At 36.9% G+C, this 19,723-nt stretch overlaps 2 protein-coding genes across 2 annotated transcripts in view; both read left to right on the top strand.

The window, feature by feature from the left end:
• Window positions 1-19,723, top strand: part of LOC126766153 (craniofacial development protein 2-like) — a 438,928-nt gene that overhangs the window by 291,322 nt on the left and 127,883 nt on the right. The window lies entirely within an intron of this gene.
• Window positions 10,158-10,907, top strand: LOC126766225 (uncharacterized). The gene is made up of 2 exons (XM_050484122.1): window positions 10,158-10,321; window positions 10,430-10,907. Exons 1-2 carry the CDS (start codon window positions 10,180-10,182, stop codon window positions 10,615-10,617), a joined length of 330 nt encoding a protein of 109 aa, XP_050340079.1. The 5' UTR covers window positions 10,158-10,179; the 3' UTR covers window positions 10,618-10,907.

The following is a 19,723-nucleotide window of genomic DNA, read 5'->3' as shown; positions in this document are numbered from 1 at the left end:
TATGGGAGGTGGGCGTGGTTATTATCCGATTTCTTCCATTTTTGAACTGTATATGGACATGCTTGAAGGAAAAGACTCTATAGAATTTGGTTGACATAGCTATAGTAGTTTCCGAGGTATGTACAAAAAACTTAGTATGGGGCGGGGCCACGCCCACTTTTCCAAAAAAATTACGTCCAAATATGCCCCTCCCTAATGCGATCCTTTGTGCCAAATTTCACTTTAATATCTTTATTTATGGCTTAGTTATGACACTTTATAGGTTTTCGGTTTCCGCCATTTTGTGGGCGTGGCAGTTGGCCGATTTTGCCCATCTTCGAACTTAACCTTCTTATGGAGCCAAGGAATACGTGTACCAAGTTTCATCAAGATATCTCAATTTTTTCTCAAGTTACAGCTTGCACGGACGGACAGACAGACATCCGGATTTCAACTCTACTCGTCACCCTGATCACTTTGGTATATATAACCCTATAGACTCTTTTAGTTTTAGGACTTACAAACAACCGTTATGTGAACAAAACTATAATACTCTCCTTAGCAACTTTGTTGCGAGAGTATAAAAAGTAATTACAATAGTTTTAGCGGTTTTTGGCCTACATTTTGTTGCACTTATTGTCCCTAGACATCGATGTAGTGGAGGATGGATTCATGTGTAGAAGTTCACGCAAGTGAGGAAAGTTCTCTGATCGCCATTCACTTGGGAGTGGCCAGAAACGATTCGTTTACACATGGCTCAAGCAGCTCACTACTTCCGGTCTTTGACCAAGTATCCTCTGGGTAGCCTAAGAACATCGGTTTGAAGGCGAGCTAATGTGAGAAGGCGCAACATCCCCTGCATAGGGTTGTGCGCTGGGTTTGGGACCTGCCATGTAAAAAAACACCCCCAGTGAATAGGTATAACCAGCCTCGGATGAGAGACCCCTCTTTTGATGACGACCATGGCAAACGAAATAAGGACTACGATTTGAGGGCATGCACCTGGAATGTCCGGTCCCTTAATTGGGAAGGTGCCGCTGCCCAGCAGGTTGATGTCCTCGTAAAAACAGAGGCTGACAACACCACCGTCCGAGAGATGCGATGGACGGTACAAAGACAGAGACGAGTAGGTCTTTTTACTACAGTGGCCATATAAAAGAGCGCACGTTTGGTATAGGAATCGTGGTGGGAGAGAGACTCCGTCGCCGAGTACTATCATTCACTCCGGTGAATGAACGTCTAGCCACAATCCGCATCAAAGCGAGGTTTTTGAACATATCGCTGATTTGCGCCCACGCCCCGACGGAAGAGAAGGACGATATGACCAAAGATGCCTTTTATGAGTGCTTGGAGCCTACCTATGAGCGCTGCCCCCTCACCATGTCAAAATCGTGCTTGGCGACTTTAACGCCAGGGTGGGCAAAGAAGGTATCTTTGGTACTACGGTCGGTAAATTCAGCCTCCACGACGAAACATCCCCAAATGGGTTGAGGCTGATTGACTTCGGCGGGGCCCGAAATATGGTTATCTGTAGTACTAGATTCCAGCATAAGAAGATTCATCAAGCTACCTGGCTGTCTCCGGATCGAAAAATTACAAACCAGATCGATCATGTTGTGATAGGCGGAAGACACGTATCCAGTGCTTTAGATGTGCGTGCGCTCCGAGGTCCTAACATCGACTCGGACCACTATCTTGTTGCAGCTAAGATTCGCACCCGCCTCTGTGCAGCAAAAAACGCACGCCACCAAACACAAGGAAGGTTCGACGTCGAGAAGCTGCAATCACAACAGACACCCGAACGATTTTCTACTCGGCTTGCACTCCTGCTCACTGAGAGCACTCGTCAACAACTCGGTATAAGGGAACTGTGGGACGGCATTTCAAACTCCTTACGTACAGCTGCAACCGAAACCATTGGTTTTCGGAAAGTGCAAAAGAACAGCTGGTACGACGAGGAGTGCCGTGTCGCAGCGGGAGAAAACAGGCTGCCTACCTCGCAACGTTACGATCGACTACTACACGTGCGGGATGGGATAGATACCGAGAGTTGAAGAGGGAAGCGAGACGAATTTGTAGACAGAAGGAGAAAGAGGCTGAAATGCGTGAGTACGAAGAGCTTGATAAGCTGGCCGACAGGGGTATTGCTCGAAAATTCTACGAAAAAATGCGGCGGCTTACAGAAGGTTTGAAGACCGGAGCATACTCTTGTAGAACACCCAAAAGTGATCTAGTCACTGATGCTCAGAGCTTACATAAATTATGGAGGGAACACTTCTCCAGCCTGCTGAATGGCAGTGAACGCACAACACCAGGAGAAGGAGAACCCGATTCCCCAATCGATGACGATGGAGCAGACGTTCCATTAGCCGACCATGAAGAAGTTCGAATAGCAATTGCCCGCCTGAAGAACAACAAAGCGGCAAAGGGGCCGACGGATTGCCGCCCGAGCTATTCAAACACGGCGGCGAAGAACTGGTAAGGTGCATGCATCAGCTTCTTTGTGAAATATGGTCAGACGAAAGCATGCCCAACCATTGGAATTTAAGTGTGCTATGCCCAATCCATAAAAAGGAGACCCCACAATCTGCGCCAACTACCGTGGAATAGGGCTCCTCAACATCGCTTATAAGGGTCTATCGAGCGTATTGTGTGAAAGACCCACCGTCAACAAACTGATTGGACCTTATCAGTTGGCTTTAGACCTTGCAAATCAACAACCGACCAGATATTCACCATGCGCCAGATCTTGGGAAAGACCCGTCAAAGGAGAATCGACACACACCACCTCTTCGTCTGAATTTGGTATCCCCGCAAAACTAATACGGCTGTGTAAACTGACGTTGAGTAACACCAAAAGCTCCGTCAGGATCGGGAAGGACCTCTCCGAGCCAAACGAGGTTTCAGACAAGGCGATTCCCTATCGTGCGACTTTTTCAACCTGCTTTTGGAGAAAATAGTTCGCGCCGCAGAACTAAATAGAGAAGGTACCATCTTCTATAAGAGTGTACAGCTGCTGGCGTATGCCGATGATATTGATATCATCAGCCTCAACACCCGCGCCGTTAGTTCTGCTTTCTCCAGGCTGGACAAGGAAGCAAAATAAATGGGTTTGGCAGTCAACAAGGGCAAGACGAAATATCTTTTGTCATCAAACAAACAGTCGTCGCGCTCGCGACTTGGCACTCACGTCACTGTTGACAGAATCCAATGTGGTTTAACGTGGGTATCTGCCTAAGGAGGCGCAAATCCACGGTGTTTTCTATTACTAGATACACACTGATCAAAACAATGCGTTGATCAGCGCCCCAAAGCATGAGTGCGTGCACCCGCATTATACTCTGGAGAACCAAAGCATGTGTGCTGGCACACTTACACTTTTGTTCCAAATTGAAAGGATGGGACTCCCTTTCCACCTTGGTCGGGTTCGAGGCCCATCTGAAACCTCTGCCGTACTCTGGGTCAGGCACGCGGCCGCGGTCCACATTGGACTAATGTCCTTCCTGCATTTAGGTTTAAACCACAGCCACCACGAATCTCCACAAAGGGCCAAAAACCCAATGAGCAGACTGAAGCAAACTTCAGGGGCGGCTGCTCCTCGTGGTACCATGTTTTAGTCTTTGGTGTGACCTGTAGCCCAAGCGCACTTAGGCTACTGCCAGTCGAGCCTCCAGGAATTCCTAAGAACCCGACTGTATAACTGACAAGTGCCTCGTAAAACCCTCCGTAAACGAAATCGTAAACGAAATCAAATACCAGGAATAAAAATACAGTGATATAATAACCATTTTTTACGATGAATACTATAGCACTATATCTGACATGGACTATGCTGACATTTCGAGGCAAGCCCAGAATGACAGACACAGTGCATGCGGGATTTTAGTCGCCTTTTACGACAGGCATGCCTTACCGCGAGTATATTCGATTCCCGTCCTGCTATATGGTGCAGAGCCTTGGACGATGTTAACAACGGATGAGTCGACGTTGCGAGTTTTCGAGAGAAAAGTTCTGCGAAAGATTTATGGTCCTTTGCCCGTTAGCCACGGCGAATACCGCATTCGATGGAACGATGAGCTGTACGAGATATACGACGACATCGACATAGTTCAGCGAATTAAAAGACAGCGGCTACGCTGGCTAGGTGATGTTGTCCGGATGGACGAAAACACTCAGATGTATGGTTCTCACTCAATTTCTAGTATTATTATTTCCGCATTTTGATTTATATAAATAATCTTTATATGACAGTGCTGAATGAGCGCAACAGAGATGTATGATCACATGTATACGTACGTGTGAGTGGGTAAAAGTTTCTCGCGGCCTATGGCAACCTACCTACTTTACTACTTACTGTGTCTCTGGTTTTTTACCCGCTCATGGCTGGCAGGACTGCCAACCAGATCTTATCGCTAACACATTATATTTAGGCTGTCTACACGCGGCCGCAAAATGTCTGTTTTTTCTCCAATTGTAACACTTAAACTTTTTTCTGTTTTTACTGGTACTGGTTTTTGTACAGTTTGTAACGTTTCCTTTGTTCTCGAAATTTTCACGCGCGTTTTAGCATGCATAAGCGTTTCTGTGTTTGTTTCACACTTCATCACCGTTTTGACCTCGTGGCCACACACCACTCCTCACATATCGGAGTGTACTAGCACGCTTTGCATTTGCACGGACCATGACGCGTAACTGACGTCATCCAATCTGGAATAAAGCAGTCATTTTACCACACATAGCGATTAATTTATTCCAGAACACAACAACCGACACATAGTAAACGGTTTTCTTTCTTTCAGTAATCGCCTTTTTCGCCCACACACAGCGACGATGAAATTCAGTTCCAATTACAACCGCCGATATACAGTAAACGTTTTCTTTTGGTAACACACAGAAAATATTTTCTTCTGCCGACACACAGCAAAAATTAAAAAATTCGTTCTTATAACCACTTTTTTCTTTTCTGCCGACACACAGCTTTTTTTCAGTTTGACACACAGCAACAATGAAAATATCAAATTAAATAAAAACACTAGGCGACACACAGCGAGATTTTTAAAAATTCAAACTTTATTTCCAACAATTATTTTAGTGTTTTCCTGAAGATAATTAGGTAATAGTACCGTAATTTAAAACATTTTGCAACTTTTTCTATGCTTTGATGAAGTCCACTCAAATGGATTTTAATTACTTTACTTTTAAAGCTCGCAAAATCTGTAATATTTTCCAAATATTTTGTACACCGATAAATCTTATTATGGCTTGCTATTAATGTCTTATAAAGGTTTTGGAATTCTATGAAGTCGTTATCATTTGGCATAAATATACTTGTAGTTTTATTATTTTTTAGTAAATACTTTTTATTTATTTCTTTGATATATTCTAAAGTTAGACCTTTGGATGTTATAATGATTAAGTTATTTGAAAAAACTTTCGATATTGTGATTGAATCTTTAAAATCTCTAATTAATTTAATTTGATTTTTGAATACATTTAATATTCGTTCTGTTTTCTTAATGCTGCTTTCAGAATCTTCATCGGCGGAATGAATAGTGTCTATATTAGATTCAGATTCTTCTCTAAAGAGGCACTCTCCGATTTTAATACGAGAAAGAGCGTCTACCACAAGATATTCTTTACCTGATATATATGTACTTTAGATCAATATTTGCTATTTTGTGTTTGGTGCCCATAAATTATGAAGCCATTGTAATGGTCTATGGTCACTGTTTATTATAAATTTCCTGCCATATAAATAAGGTCTAAAATACTTTGTAGCCCAGACCATGGTTAAAAGTTCTTTCTCAGTAATTGAATAGTGCAATTCATGTTCATTGAGTGTGCGACTAGCAAACAAATGGGATGTCTTTGTTGACTTAATATTGCCCCTAATGCTACATTTGACGCATCAATCGTCAGTGTAAATATCTTTTCATAATTTGGGTATGCCAGAATCGGATCGTTTGTAATTAAAATTTTTATAGTGTCTATAGCTTCCACGAAATTCTCATCAGAGCTATCTATTGTATTGACAATTAGTCAAAGGTTATGTTATTTCTGAAAAATGTCGGATAAATTTACGATAAAACCCCGCATAACTAAGAAATTGTTTTATTTCTTTTTCCGTTTTCGAAACGGGATTGGGCTTAATACCTTCTGACGTTATGATATGACTTAAAAAATCGGTTTCTCTTTTGAAACACTCGCTTTTATCCATCTGAATTTTTAGATTTGCTTCGCTTATTCTACGAAAAACTGTGTAGAGATTCTACATGCAATGTTCCTGTAGTGACGTACTGAATACTACAATGTCGTCCAAGCAAACCATGCAATCCCTTCCTATTAATCCACCCAAAACTGTATTCATCAGCTTTTGGAAAGTGGCTGGTGCATTTTTAAGTGCAAATGGCAATCTTAAAAATTCAAAATGTCCACCTTGAGTAGAAAAAGCTATTTTTTCCTATCTGCTGGATCCATTTATGTCTGATGGAAGTCTTGCGATAAATCTATTGTTGAAAAATACATATGTACATACACCTACCTATCATCGATAGTAATAGTATTAAGTTTACGAAAATCAACAACAATTCTCCACTTCTCCTTACCTGAAGCATCTGACCCAAATTGGTTCTGAATATGGGGAATCACTGAGCGAAATTATTTTATTTTCGAGCTTTTCTTTTATTTGCTTCTTTACTTCCAATTTATGAATTACAGGATACCTATTGGATTTTACATAGATTGGATATTCGGGAACACTTTTGATTCTATATTTTATTTTATGAGTAAAGGTAATTTTATTCCCTACTTTGTAAAATATGTTTTCAAAAAGAGCTAAAAGTGTTTCTAATTTATTTAATTCCTCTGAGTTTAGATACTCAAGTCTTAATTTACTGTATTTAATATTATGTTTTTCATTCATATTTAATTCTTGAAGACAATTATTAGCATTTTTACAATTTGATTTATTATTGAAAATATTATAACGAATCCCATACAAATGGATCAAATTATTTTCTAAGTCGACTTTAGCTTGAAGTAGTTTATGTATGTTATGACCAAATAAACCGTCGCATCTCTTAGAAAAGTTATAAACGAAAAATTGTAATTTTTCATGTTTTCGGCGCTAAACAGTTCTTAAACTGCGTTCAGACATACATACATATGTACTTTTCCTGTCGCTGTTGTAAACGTTATTGGTTGAACATGTTCTATATGACCTTTTCGTTAAATATTCTTGTTTTTACTAAAGTAACTGATGAACCTGTGTCAACTAAAAACTTACATTATTTTTTATTTAATTTCAATTCAATTGTGGGGAGTCTTCCGAGGCTGTTAAGTGAAAATTTGTCGTATCTTGTTCCAGTGGTTCAGGATAAGCGAAATGCCTTATTCGAGATTCGTTAGAGCCGTGAATCTTTTTGTTGGTATAAATAGTTGCAGAATTGAAGGGGCTAGGCTTAATTTCTGGGAAATTATTGTTTTACAAATTAGGTTGTCGATTGTTATATTCGTTGTATTATTGAAAAATATCTTATTTTTAGGATGCACATTTTGATTAGAATATGGATAATTTTTTAGATAATCTTTTTGAATAGGATAAAATGGAAAATGATTCATATTAGTTGCAAAATATTCTACGTTGCGATTATTATTATTCATATAATTAGGTAATTTTGAATTTAGGTTAGTATTTTGAATTGTTTTTTCACCCTTTGAGGGTTTTACTATACTGACCTAGTACCATTACCCTGACTTGGAATTTCTCACCCCCCAGATTAGCTGTTGTACTGTGTAATGTATTTGAATTTATAAGTTAGATTTTTGAACAATTATTATTGTTGCGTCGTAGTTATTTTATGTAGCAACTTCAAAATACAATGTTTTTAGAACAATTTAATATTGAATTTATAATTATTTTTAATTTTTTTGTTTATTTATTTAAAAAAAAAACTTTGTTCTTTTTTTTTGATAATACACAAAAAGGTTTTTAAGATTTGAAAATTGCTTTTGCACGATTGCGTGAATTTTAAAAACAGTGTACAGCCTAGGGATGGCAAACTCGATTCCGATTCTACTCGAGAATCGAGTTTTCTCATAAAATAATCGAGTTTTCGGAATCAATCTTCAGTAGTCGAAGTCGATTAAGAATCGGTTCTTGACATCAGACTTTACTATTAATTAAGTGACCAGTTTCAAGTTATAAGCTTAGTATCCAGCTCTCAAGAAATGTAAAAACTTCATATAAAAAAACGCTTAAGAAATGGTCAAAGTAATCGTTTAAGAAGAAGAAGAGCGTACATACATACATACATACATATTACGAACAAAGTTTATTTTCTTTGTTTATTCTCCCTTGCTCTTTTAATGTGGATCATTCACAATGCGTAACCAGCTGTCAAAATTACATGAAGAAATAATGTATTTTTTTTCCTGAGCAATTACTTGAGAGTTGGATACGGACCTATACATACTACATACGAGCACAAGAAAACTCGCGATTCTTAATTCTTGACGATAAATTTATTAAAATGGCGCCTAGCGCTGTATGGATTTACTTAAAAAAAAAACAACGGGTCGAATATCCAGTGTCACCAATGTGGGAAGCAACTGAAATATAATAATAGTACGTCTAGCATAATCAAACATCTCGAAAAATCACATAAACTTTCCTTAAATGCTTCTAATCCTAATCAAAATCGCACATTGAGTGAAAAAGAGTCAGAGAGACCAACTTTCCAAGGAGCTATTGATCGCTGTATAAATAATGCTAGTTCCTTCTCAGGTGAAGTTTAATCGAACGAAAATTTTTATATCTTAACATTTATCTATATTGGTCATCTAGTGGTCATCGTAATAAGGATGCAAAAACGTCTCTCATGTACATGATTGCTGTCGATAATCTTCCTTTATTCACGCCTGAAAAAAAGGCTTTAGAATGTTTGTAAAACAAATTGCAGCCTCTTTATCAACCTCCATGTGAGATTACTATCACAAAACGAATGAAAGCAAAATATGAAGAATTAAAATTGAAAGTTAAAGAAGAATTGAAAAAGGCAGATTCTATATGTCTTACCACAGATATTTGGACTCATCAGCACACAATGTGCAGTTACCTTGGTATAACTGCTCATTATTTGAAAGGTAAATTTTATTCTTAAATTATATGATTGCTGTTATTTAGTATAAAATTATTGGATTGTTAATTAATTATACCCCGTTTTTTCAGATTATGAAATGACTTCTTATGAACTTGGTGCGTACTATTTAACCGAACGAAAAACAATTCCATATTTAATAGAAAGATTAAATGAAATCTGTGAAGAGTGGGGGATTGATAAAAATAAAATCAGTGCGGTGCTGTCAGACGGAGGAGCTAACGTAAAAGGGGCTATCAAAAAACACTTTGGTGAAGCAAAACATGTTTCATGTATTGGTCACACTCTCAATAATGTTGGACAAAGTCTTATTGAAGTTGATATTACACAGCCGGCATCTGAATCTGATGAAAGTGAGATGCTTAAATCCCTCGATGAAAATGATAGTGATACTTAAAATATCTCGGATCATAATCAGAAATCACAACTAAGAAATTTACTCGTCAAGGTTAAAAAAAATAGTTAATTTTTTTAGATGTAGTGAAAATGCTTCTCGAGAATTGAAAATTTTACTAGAAAAATCCGAAAAACCATCGTTAAAATTAATACAAGAAGTTAGAACTCGCTGGAACTCATGCTATTAGATATTGGACCGTTTTATTAATCTCGCTGATTACGTGAATAAAGCTCTTCTTAAAGTTCAAAGAGATAAAACTTCACGATCAAAGCCACCAGATGATTTATCAGGTGATGATCTTGATACGCTTATTGAAATAAAGGGTGTTTTGTATCCTTTGTGGTTTGCTACACATGAAGCTAGTGCAGATAAGCACGTGACATTGAGTAAATGTATTCCACTGGTAAAATGACTTCAAGAAGTACGTAATTTTTTTGTTTTTACTATTTATCGTTTTATATAATACATTTAAAGTGAGGTGATCTGATTTTTAAAAGTAATTACTATCATAAAAAAATAATAGATGAAAAGAATACTATCAAAAAAGAATAATTGTAATTAACTGTATAATTTTTATTTTATTTTTTTTTGCAGAAAACAAATCAGCTTAATCCCATCACGACAGTTGGTAAAGAATTAAAGAAAATGTTAATGGCTGAATTAAAGCAAAAATTTTCCAACATTGAGTCTGCTAAAGTGTATCACATCGCAACGCTTCTTGATCCTCGATACAAAAAAATTGGTTTCCAGAGTATCCTTAGTTGTTCACGTGCTATAGAGACTGTGGGTACGTCATTGACATTGGAAAATTTATTAAACTATAGGGAAAAATTAATTTTTTTTATTATTATAATACTTTAAATATTAATATGTTATTGGAATTTTATACGTATAGGTTCACTGGTAAAAGAGGAGGTGAAAGTGTCAAAAAACTTAGCTATTGAGTGTGATAGTCGGCTAGCTATTAAAGATCAACAGTCATCAAACAAAGATAAAAATTTCTGGGATTTTTTGGATCAAGCTGTACAATCGAGTAATCAATACAACGAAATGATGAAGCGGGTGGAGAACCAATTGAATTAAGGCAATTTATTAAACGGCCGATAGTAGATAGAGGTATTACACCAGATCCATTACTTGTTTGGAAAAGTATCGAAAATGAGTATCCTCACGTGTCGAGGATTGCAAGAAAATACTTATCAATTGTTGCGACTTCAACACCTTGTGAACGTTTATTTTCGCATACTGGGCTACTGAGCCACTGCTAACTGCTAATCAAATTCGCAGCCGGTTAACGCCAGATCACTTAAATATGCTTCTGTTTTTAAGATCTGTCCCGGAAAATTTATGATTTTCTTTACCTGACAATTAGCTTATTGTTCTTTTACTTATTTTAAATTTATTTAAAAACATATTTTATTAAACTTCTTTAAACAACTTGAATTATTTAAAAAAAAAATTAAATGAAATGTAATGTTCTTGGTACCTTATTTATAAACAAAACAATATAATTGTTTTTAACTATTTTTGTGTTTTATTTAATCGATTTGAAATATTCATTCAATTTATGCCTTGTGATTTAATAAATAAATTTTTGTCCTTTTAATTTAAAATCGATTAGAATCGAAAGAATCGATTTTTGCCCCCGGATAATCGATTCTTAGAATCGAAAAATATAGAAAACAAGTAAGGAAGGGCTAAGTTCGGGTGTCACCGAACATTTTATACTCTCACACGATAAAGTGATAATCGAGATTTCATTATCAGTCATTTACATATTTTTCAAATACCGTATTTGTGTAAAGTTTTATTCCGCTATCATCATTGGTTCCTAATGTATATATTATACAGAGAAGGCATCAGATGGAATTCAAAATAGCGCTATATTGGAAGAAGGCGTGGTTGTCAACCGATTTCACCCATATTTCGTACATGTCATCAGGGTGTTAAGAAAATATTATATACCGAATTTCAGTGAAATCGGGGGAGTAGGGTTTTTGGTCCATAAGTGGGCGACGCCACGCCTATTTTCAATTAAAAAAACAAGCCTGGGTGCAGCTTTCTTCTGCCACTTTTTCCGTAAAATTTAGTTTTCTGACGTTTTTTGTTAGTCGGTTAACGCACTTTCAGTGATTTTCAACATAACCTGTATGGGAGGTGGGCGTGGTTCTTATCCGATTTCTTCCATTTTTGAACTGTATATGCAAATGCCTGAAGGAAAGGACTCTATTGAGTTTGGTTGACATAGCTATAGTAGTTTCCGAGATATGTACAAAAAACTTAGTAGGGGGCGGGACCACGCCCACTTTTCCAAAAAAATTACGTCCAAATATGTCCCTCCCTAATGCGATCCTTTGTGCCACATTTCACTTTAATATCTTTATTTATGGCTTAGTTATGACACTTTATAGGTTTTCGGTTTCCGCCATTTTGTGGGCGTGGCAGTGGGCCGATTTTGCCCATCTTCGAACTAACCTACAAGAAATACGTGTACCAAGTTTCATCATGATATCTCAATTTTTTCTCAAGTTACAGCTTGCACGGACGGACGGACGGACAGACAGACATCCGGATTTCAACTCTACTCGTCACCCTGATCACTTTGGTATATATAACCCTATATCTGACTCTTTTAGTTTTAGGACTTACAAACAACCGTTATGTGAACAAAACAATAATACTCTCCTTAGCAACTTTGTTGCGAGAGTATAAAAACAGTCAGAATCGAGAATCGATTCTGTAACCAATCTTGACATCCCTAGTACAGCCCGACACGTGTTTCAAAGTAACTGTGTGGGTTTTTATTTAATCACGGTCTTTTACGCAGATCCTACTGACTGCGCCAGTAAAATTATTTCTTTTTTAACAAAATAGTTTCTAAAAATAATGAAGAAATGCACAAATGACTTAAGATGACTTAAAAGATCCCGTGGTTACTAGGCTTTTTTTTATTCAGGATCTTTTACGCAGATCCTACCGACTGCGCCAGTAAAATTATTTCTTTTTTAATAAAATAGTTTCTTTTAATTTTTTAAAAAAATTGTTTTTTATTAAATAACTAGAGGACCCGTCCACGCTTCACTGTGGCTGATACATAGATAATACTACTACTACCATTAATATGATTTCTATTAGTTGGATTATAACTATTAGTTAATAAGATATAGCATTTTCGTAAAGCTACTTGTGTTAGTTTACAAAAAATGGATCATAAAGCATTGCGTGTGTTAATAAAGTATTGCTTTTTTTGGGGAAAATGCTGTTGAATTTGGGCTCAGGGAAATCCACGGTTGAAAAGATATTTGCTAAGCTAGAAACAGGCGAAATGAGCAAAGTAGGTGCCTCGCAAGTTCATAATCCAACAAAACCAACGAATAACTGATTCTGAGAAGTGTTTAAGTGCTCTCTAATCGGAATAAAGCCGAAATTTTTCGTCAGTGATACAAACCTGAATTTTGAACAAATACTTAATATATGAAAAATAAATTTTGTATTTATGAGTTGTATTAAATTTTGATATAAAGAGATAAAAGGTATCCTATTACCCTGGTTCTAAGCTACCTCTCCACCAATTTTCAATCGGTTCAGCCGTTCTTGAGTTATAAATGCTGTAACTAACAACAACATTCTTTTATATATATAGATGTGATGTGTTTTTTATTACTGTTTTTTTTTAAGACATTTTGAAAAAATGCTTATTATTTGAAATATAATTTTTGTATTTATGAGTTGAATTAAACTTTGACATAGAGAGATAAAAGGTATCCTATGTCCTTACCCTGGTTCTAAGCTACCTCTCCACAGTGATGGATTACCGCCTAGGCCCGTGAGGCCCGGGCCTAGGGCGGCACTATTTGGGGGGCGGCAAATTTTTCAGAATGTCAAAATTTTAAATCTGATATAATGTAACGACAATACATTAATTCGTAATAAAAAGTCACGTCTGATATTTTTTTTGCAAACAAATATTCACTTTCAAAAAAAGTGCCATTTGAATGAAAACCTTTAAAGAATGCAATATTTCAATAAACTGATTCAAAAACCACGCGCTGCGAAATAACGGAACTTATTGAACAGTACTTATGACTAGATCAGTGTTGTCCAACGTGACTGTGTGCACGTTATGCTTGTGTTGGTTATTCTAGCGTCAACTGATCGCAAAATTCTCCTTTGCTTGCCTACGAAGTTGAATACAGTAGCACAATCGTGCTTTCACAGACATTTGTCGCGACATGTTGGCGTGAGGTGTCTGGCACTGTCCGTGTGCTATTGTGCGCCGTGGACAACGCTGGACTAGACAGATTAAGTAAAAAAAAAAATAAATACCGTTCAAAAATGTACCGTTTTTCGCAAATAAATACGTATTTTGCGAGTCGCACAGAAAACAAGAGCGCTGCGTGCAGTATGTATTGACAGAGGTTTGACTTTGCTTTATTTTACGCATAATACAACGAATAAATTATTTCAGTTTTATGAAAGCCGTTCAAGTGTAAAAGTCTCATAACATTATTATTATCTTTCTTACCATTGAAAAATTCAATTATTACTTTGAGTTACCCATTTTTTTTACTAAGTTGTCGAGGTTCTCTGAATTTTTTATTAGCAATGAGTGATTATCCAAAAAGATTGAGCGGTGCGGAATATCGTAAAAGGAAATCAGAAAAATCATCAAAACAAGAAACTTTACTGAATCAAATTCCAAAAATGTCTAATTTTATGATAAGATCAGAAAAACTTGTAAGTGAAGATCAGCAAGCATCAGGTTCATCGGACGTAAGTATTTTGATACACTTGCACTTCTCGAAAACGAAGTTGGCGGCAAAAAGACTTTGATACTAACGTTTTTGAAAGCGTCTGGAGTGCGGCAAAGGCATCAGGCGAAGATGCCGCCCACTTAGTATCCGCTGTGCAAAGGAGCTAGTTGCAGCATGCGATGCAACTATGCGCAGGACGAGACACAACATAAATAGGAAGCCGGTGTACTGGTGGAACGACGAAATCGCCAGGCTGAGGAAGCTTTGTCACTCAGCTAGACGCCGCCTACAGCGTAACCAGGGAGGTGATAACGAAATCAGACTCAGAGAATCATTTAAATATCAAAAAAAGCTCCTGAAGTCAGCCATTATCCGTAGTAAGAGATCCTGTTTCGAAAAGCTCTGTGAAGAAGCGAACATAGACCCCTGGGGAACGGCATACAAAATTTGTATGACGAAGTTTAAAAATAAGTCTCAGCAACCTAAGAACGCATCCTTTATGAAAAATGTTGTCGAAGCGTTATTCCCAACACATGCCTCAATTTCCTATATTAAACGAAACGAAGCTACGGAGCCACTCCTATCAGTCACAGAAGACGAATTATTGGCTATTGCGAAAAAAATCAAAAACTCTAAAGCGCCCGGAATAGATGGTATACCAAATAGAGCCCTTAAAGAAGCCATAACTCTAAGGCCCAGCCTATTTGTTAATATGTACAATGCGTATATATTAGAAGAGGTGTTCCCTGATCCGTGGAAAATACAGCGTCTGGTTCTACTCCCAAAGCCAAAAAAGCCACCAGAAGAACCTTCATCTTATCGACCTCTTTGCATGCTCGACACAATTGGGAAAGTGTACGAAAACATTGTAAGAAACCGCTCGGAGTTAGCAATCCAAAAAGCCGGTGGATTATCAGAGAGACAATACGGCTTTATTAAAAAGAAGTCCACTATTGACGCATTAAGAGAAGTAGTTGATACTGCAAAATGTGCAATAAGTGGAAAAAGATGGAAAGGTGGCTGGAAAAAATACTGCGCGCTAATAACCCTGGATGTGAAGAATGCGTTCAACTCCGCAAAATGGGCAAATATAATAAAAGCTCTACACGATATAGATGCTCCTCATTATCTGATAAATATTATAATGAGTTATTTCCAAAATAGGATATTGCTATACGAGACGGACGAGGGCACTCAGAGCTACACTATCTCCAGTGGAGTACCGCAACCTAATGTACGACGGGGTGTTAAGAATACCGCAACCAAAAAATGTGAAAACAATCGCAAGTATCTTGGGGTAATAGTGGACTCAAGACTCAAGTTCAAAGAACACTTAGAAAATGCGACAAGTAAAGCTAATAAAATATATAATGCGTTATCTAGAATGATGGCAAATAAAGGCTGTGTGCGTTCCAGCCGACGATGTTTAATAGCTAAGGCAATAAGTTCAGTGATCCTGTATGCGGCTCGAATATGGATACAGGCGCTAGAAACAAAATCATATGCAAGACCAATTAACACAGTGCATAGGCTTTCAGCAATACGAGCGATAAGTGCTTTCCGAACCATTTCAAATGAGGCTGCTGGTATTAGCCAGTATGGCACCGATTGACATCCAGGGAGACGAATTCACGCGAATATATAACTTATCAGAGACGTCTACCACAGCAAAAAGAGAAGAGAGAATAAAAAGCATTGCAATGTGGCAGCAGCGGTGGCAAACTTCATGCAAAGGACGGTGAACCTACCGACTGATTCCGGACATACACTCGTGGATAGGTAGGCAACATGGAGACCTGGATTTTCACCTTACCCAAATACTCAGTGGGCATGGTTGCTTCAGAAGCTATCTATTCAAATATCGTCATGACTTTAGTCAATACTGTCCGACGTGTACAGAGTGTATAGAAGACTCTGAACACGTGTTCTATCATTGCCCCTGGTTTTCTAGTATAAGGGAAAAGCTGAAAACCACCACTGGAGGTAGTATCACGGTGGAAAATTTGACAGCACTTATGTGCGAGTCCTCTGTAAAGTGGAATGCTGTCAGCGAAGCGGCAAATCAAATAATGACAAAATTGAGACATTTAGAACAGATTAGGCGTCAGTCAGTCCGTGCAATAGAGGAGACTTAAAAGTCTTCTTCTCTCCCATGAAGTAATACTTTGTCTAGTGGTCCCGTGGGAGAGACATGAGGTGGGAGTAGGTTAGGTTTAGCGGATTAAAGTCCCGCACTCCGGCTTTCGATGCTTCCTCCTACTATAAAAAAAAAAAAAACACACTTGCAAGTGTTTTTTTTTTTTTTCAAATATAACTCTAAAAAAAGATTAAAAATAATTTTTCATAAATAGAACTTTTAGAGAAAGTAAGTATTTGAAATATTGAGAATTGATTTTTTTTTAATCTTTTTGTCTAATCAGGGAAAATTTTAATTTCAAATATGAATGAATTAATGTCCGTGGCTAAAAGATTTTTTGGTTTTTAGCCGGGATTAGATGACACTTCAGCACAAGATACCAAACAAATACAATCGAATCCTCCTTTATTGCAAGATACAAATACAAACAAAACGTCGTCAACATTTCTTTCATTAGAAAATGCGGAAGAAAGTCAATCAACAAATGTTTCAATTGAGTGGTGATCCTTTTCTGTGGAATATAAATGATGAAACACGAGATTTTATAACTATAAACGGTTTACCACAAAATAATGTAACGGATTTTAAAAATTCACGAAATTTGTATATTGATAAAATGCGATTTTGTTCTAAAAGCTTATTCCAACGTAATTTAAAAAACGGAGAAATTCAACATCGTGGGTGGTTAATTTATTCAGAAAGTAAAGGATCAGTATTTTGTGCTCTATGTTTACTATTTGGTAAGAGTGGTGAAGTAAACGCTTTTACTGGTCAAGGGTTTAGAGATTGAAAAACTCAAAAGCGCGCATTGAAGTTCATGAAAATTCTGACTTTCACAAAACTAACATTAGTCACTTCAAAGCTCGAGCTGTCATTCTAGGCCGTGTTGATCAACGTTTAATGGAGCAGCTCGCTGAAGAAATTTTATACTGGAAAAAAGTTTTTCATCGATTAATTGTGATAATTAAATCTCTCGCAATAAGAGGGCTGTCATTAAGAGGACATTCAGAACGAATTGGAGATCCCCATAATGGAAATTTTTTAGGTTCAGCCGAGCTTCTTGCTAAATTTGATCCGTTTTTATCAGAACATTTAAAATTATATGCGCACCCTGGCCGTGGAAATACTTCGTATTTATCTAAGACAATCTACGAAGAAATCATATTATTAATTCAAAATAAAGTATTGCACCATAATTCTAAAGAAGTGCAATCTGCTAAGTATTTTGGTGTAATTTTGGATTCCACGCCACGTTGATCAACTCACGATAATTATTAGATATGTACGTAACAATGGTAAAATTGTCGAAAGATTTCTGGAATTCATTCCAAATACTGGCCATAAGGCTAAAGATATTGAAGATTCCTTGTTAAAATCTCTTGAGGATAATGGTTTAAATATAATGAATTGTCGTGGTCAATCTTACGATAATGCAAGCAACATGTCAGGTTTATATTCAGGAGTGCAAGCACGAATCAAAACAACGCCACGTAGCGAAAACAAGAAACGACTGGCGCGCTGTTGTTAACTCGGCTATAATCGCGTAAGCGGTTTCTACGCCAATTAAGAAGAAGAAGAAGAAACAGCAATTCTAGTAATTGTTTGGAATGCAATTTTGAATCGCTTTAATGCTGCGAGTAAGAAGCTTCAGGATTCTCAAGCTGATTTATCATCTGTGATAAGAATATATACATAGTTCTTTGGCATTATTTTTCAAAGCTATGAGAGAAAAACAATTTTCTGATTATGAAAAAAAAAGCCAAAGCACTATCTGGAGTTCAGAATTATTACCACTATGACACTCGTCGTAAAAAAACCCGAAAACTTCAGGCTGACGAGTCACGGGAAAATGAAAGAACAGCTTTATCTGGAGAAGAAACTTTTCGAACCAACGTTTACTATCCAATTTTAGATACTTTAAGTGTACAATTAAAAGGACGAAAAAATGCTTATCATAATCTTTACGAAAAATTTAATTTTTTTGACAATTTATATGAAATAGATATCAATGAATTAAAAATTCGCGCAGATGAATTAGTTACTAAGTATTCTGATGATTTGGAAGATACTTTCGCGAATGAATGTATTTATTTGCACTGTCAACTCAAAGATTCTCTAATGAACACAAAAGATATTCGTTCCACGCAAGGAATATACAATTTTTTGCATTCTCAAAATCTTCAAGATGTTTATCCAAATGTAGACATTGCTCTTCGTATTTTTTTGAGTATTCCGGCTACGAACTGTTCAGGAGAAAGATCTTTTTCCACCTTGAAAAGAGTCAAAACGTATTTACGCGCAAGTATGGGCCAAGAGAGACTCAATGCTTTAGCACTACTGTCAATTGAAGCCCAACTAGTTCAAGAAATTGATTACAACGACATAATTGATTATTTTGCTCAGACGAAAGCCAGAAAGAAGATATTTAAAACTTAAGTTATATTATATATTTAAGAAAACTGACTGTACTGACTGACAACATAAATTAATATTTATTTGTATTGTTTAACAATTATACTTTTATGAAATAAATATTGTATCTTAATAATATGAATGGACTCAAAGAAATAAATTTTCATCCTCTAAGAAGGGCGGCTAATCAGACAGGGCCTAGGGCGGCAAAATACTTAATCCGCCACTGCCTCTCCACCAATTTTCAGCCAAATCGGTTTAGCCGTTCTTGAGTTATAAATGGTGTAACTAACAACTTTCGGTTATATACATATGTGGGCACACTAACAAGATGCATCACATCTGGCAGCACTGTTTGCCAGTTATTCTATTATTTTTCTATTACTTCATTCTCTGTATATTCTTGGAAATTTACAGTTTTCAACTGAATTCTTATTCTTAGTTTACAGTTTTGAGAAGCGTCACTTTTTGTACAGACGCCGTCAAGAATACAAGTGTTTAAGATCTCTTTAATAAAATAATCGTTTTAATATTAAATGTGGTGTCGTAATATTTCACACATATATAGATGATGAAATGCACAAATGACTTAAGGTGACTAGGAAGACCGCGGGGTTACTAGTCGAGGTGACTTATAGAGTAATGTATTGAACACATAGGGTGCGACAGACTGCAAGCGACATCTCTCAAATATTAAAATACACACGTTCTTATTGATACAGTTATTTTGACAACTGCACGACTACACGACTGCAGGCTCTCAGTTGTCGTTCTCGCTAACTTGAAAATATTTTTAAATTTGCCGACGACAGTAGAGAGGACAGTAGAATTGACAGTAGAGAGGAGTGATGCCGCTAATATGCAAAATGAACAAGAAAAAACGTTA

The sequence above is a fragment of the Bactrocera neohumeralis genome, unplaced genomic scaffold, assembly GCF_024586455.1.
Source record: "Bactrocera neohumeralis isolate Rockhampton unplaced genomic scaffold, APGP_CSIRO_Bneo_wtdbg2-racon-allhic-juicebox.fasta_v2 cluster11, whole genome shotgun sequence".
NCBI lineage: Eukaryota > Metazoa > Arthropoda > Insecta > Diptera > Tephritidae > Bactrocera > Bactrocera neohumeralis.
The sequence above is the reverse complement of the archived record's forward strand: the minus strand, read 5'-3'. Positions and strand labels throughout refer to the sequence as shown.

Coding starts and splice junctions, on each gene's coding strand:
- LOC126766225 (XM_050484122.1), top strand. CDS start 10,180: ATGTTAATGGCTGAATTAAAGCAAAAATTTTCCAACATTGAGTCTGCT. Junction 10,322..10,429: donor ACGTGCTATAGAGACTGTGG/GTACGTCATTGA, acceptor TTATACGTATAG/GTTCACTGGTAAAAGAGGAG.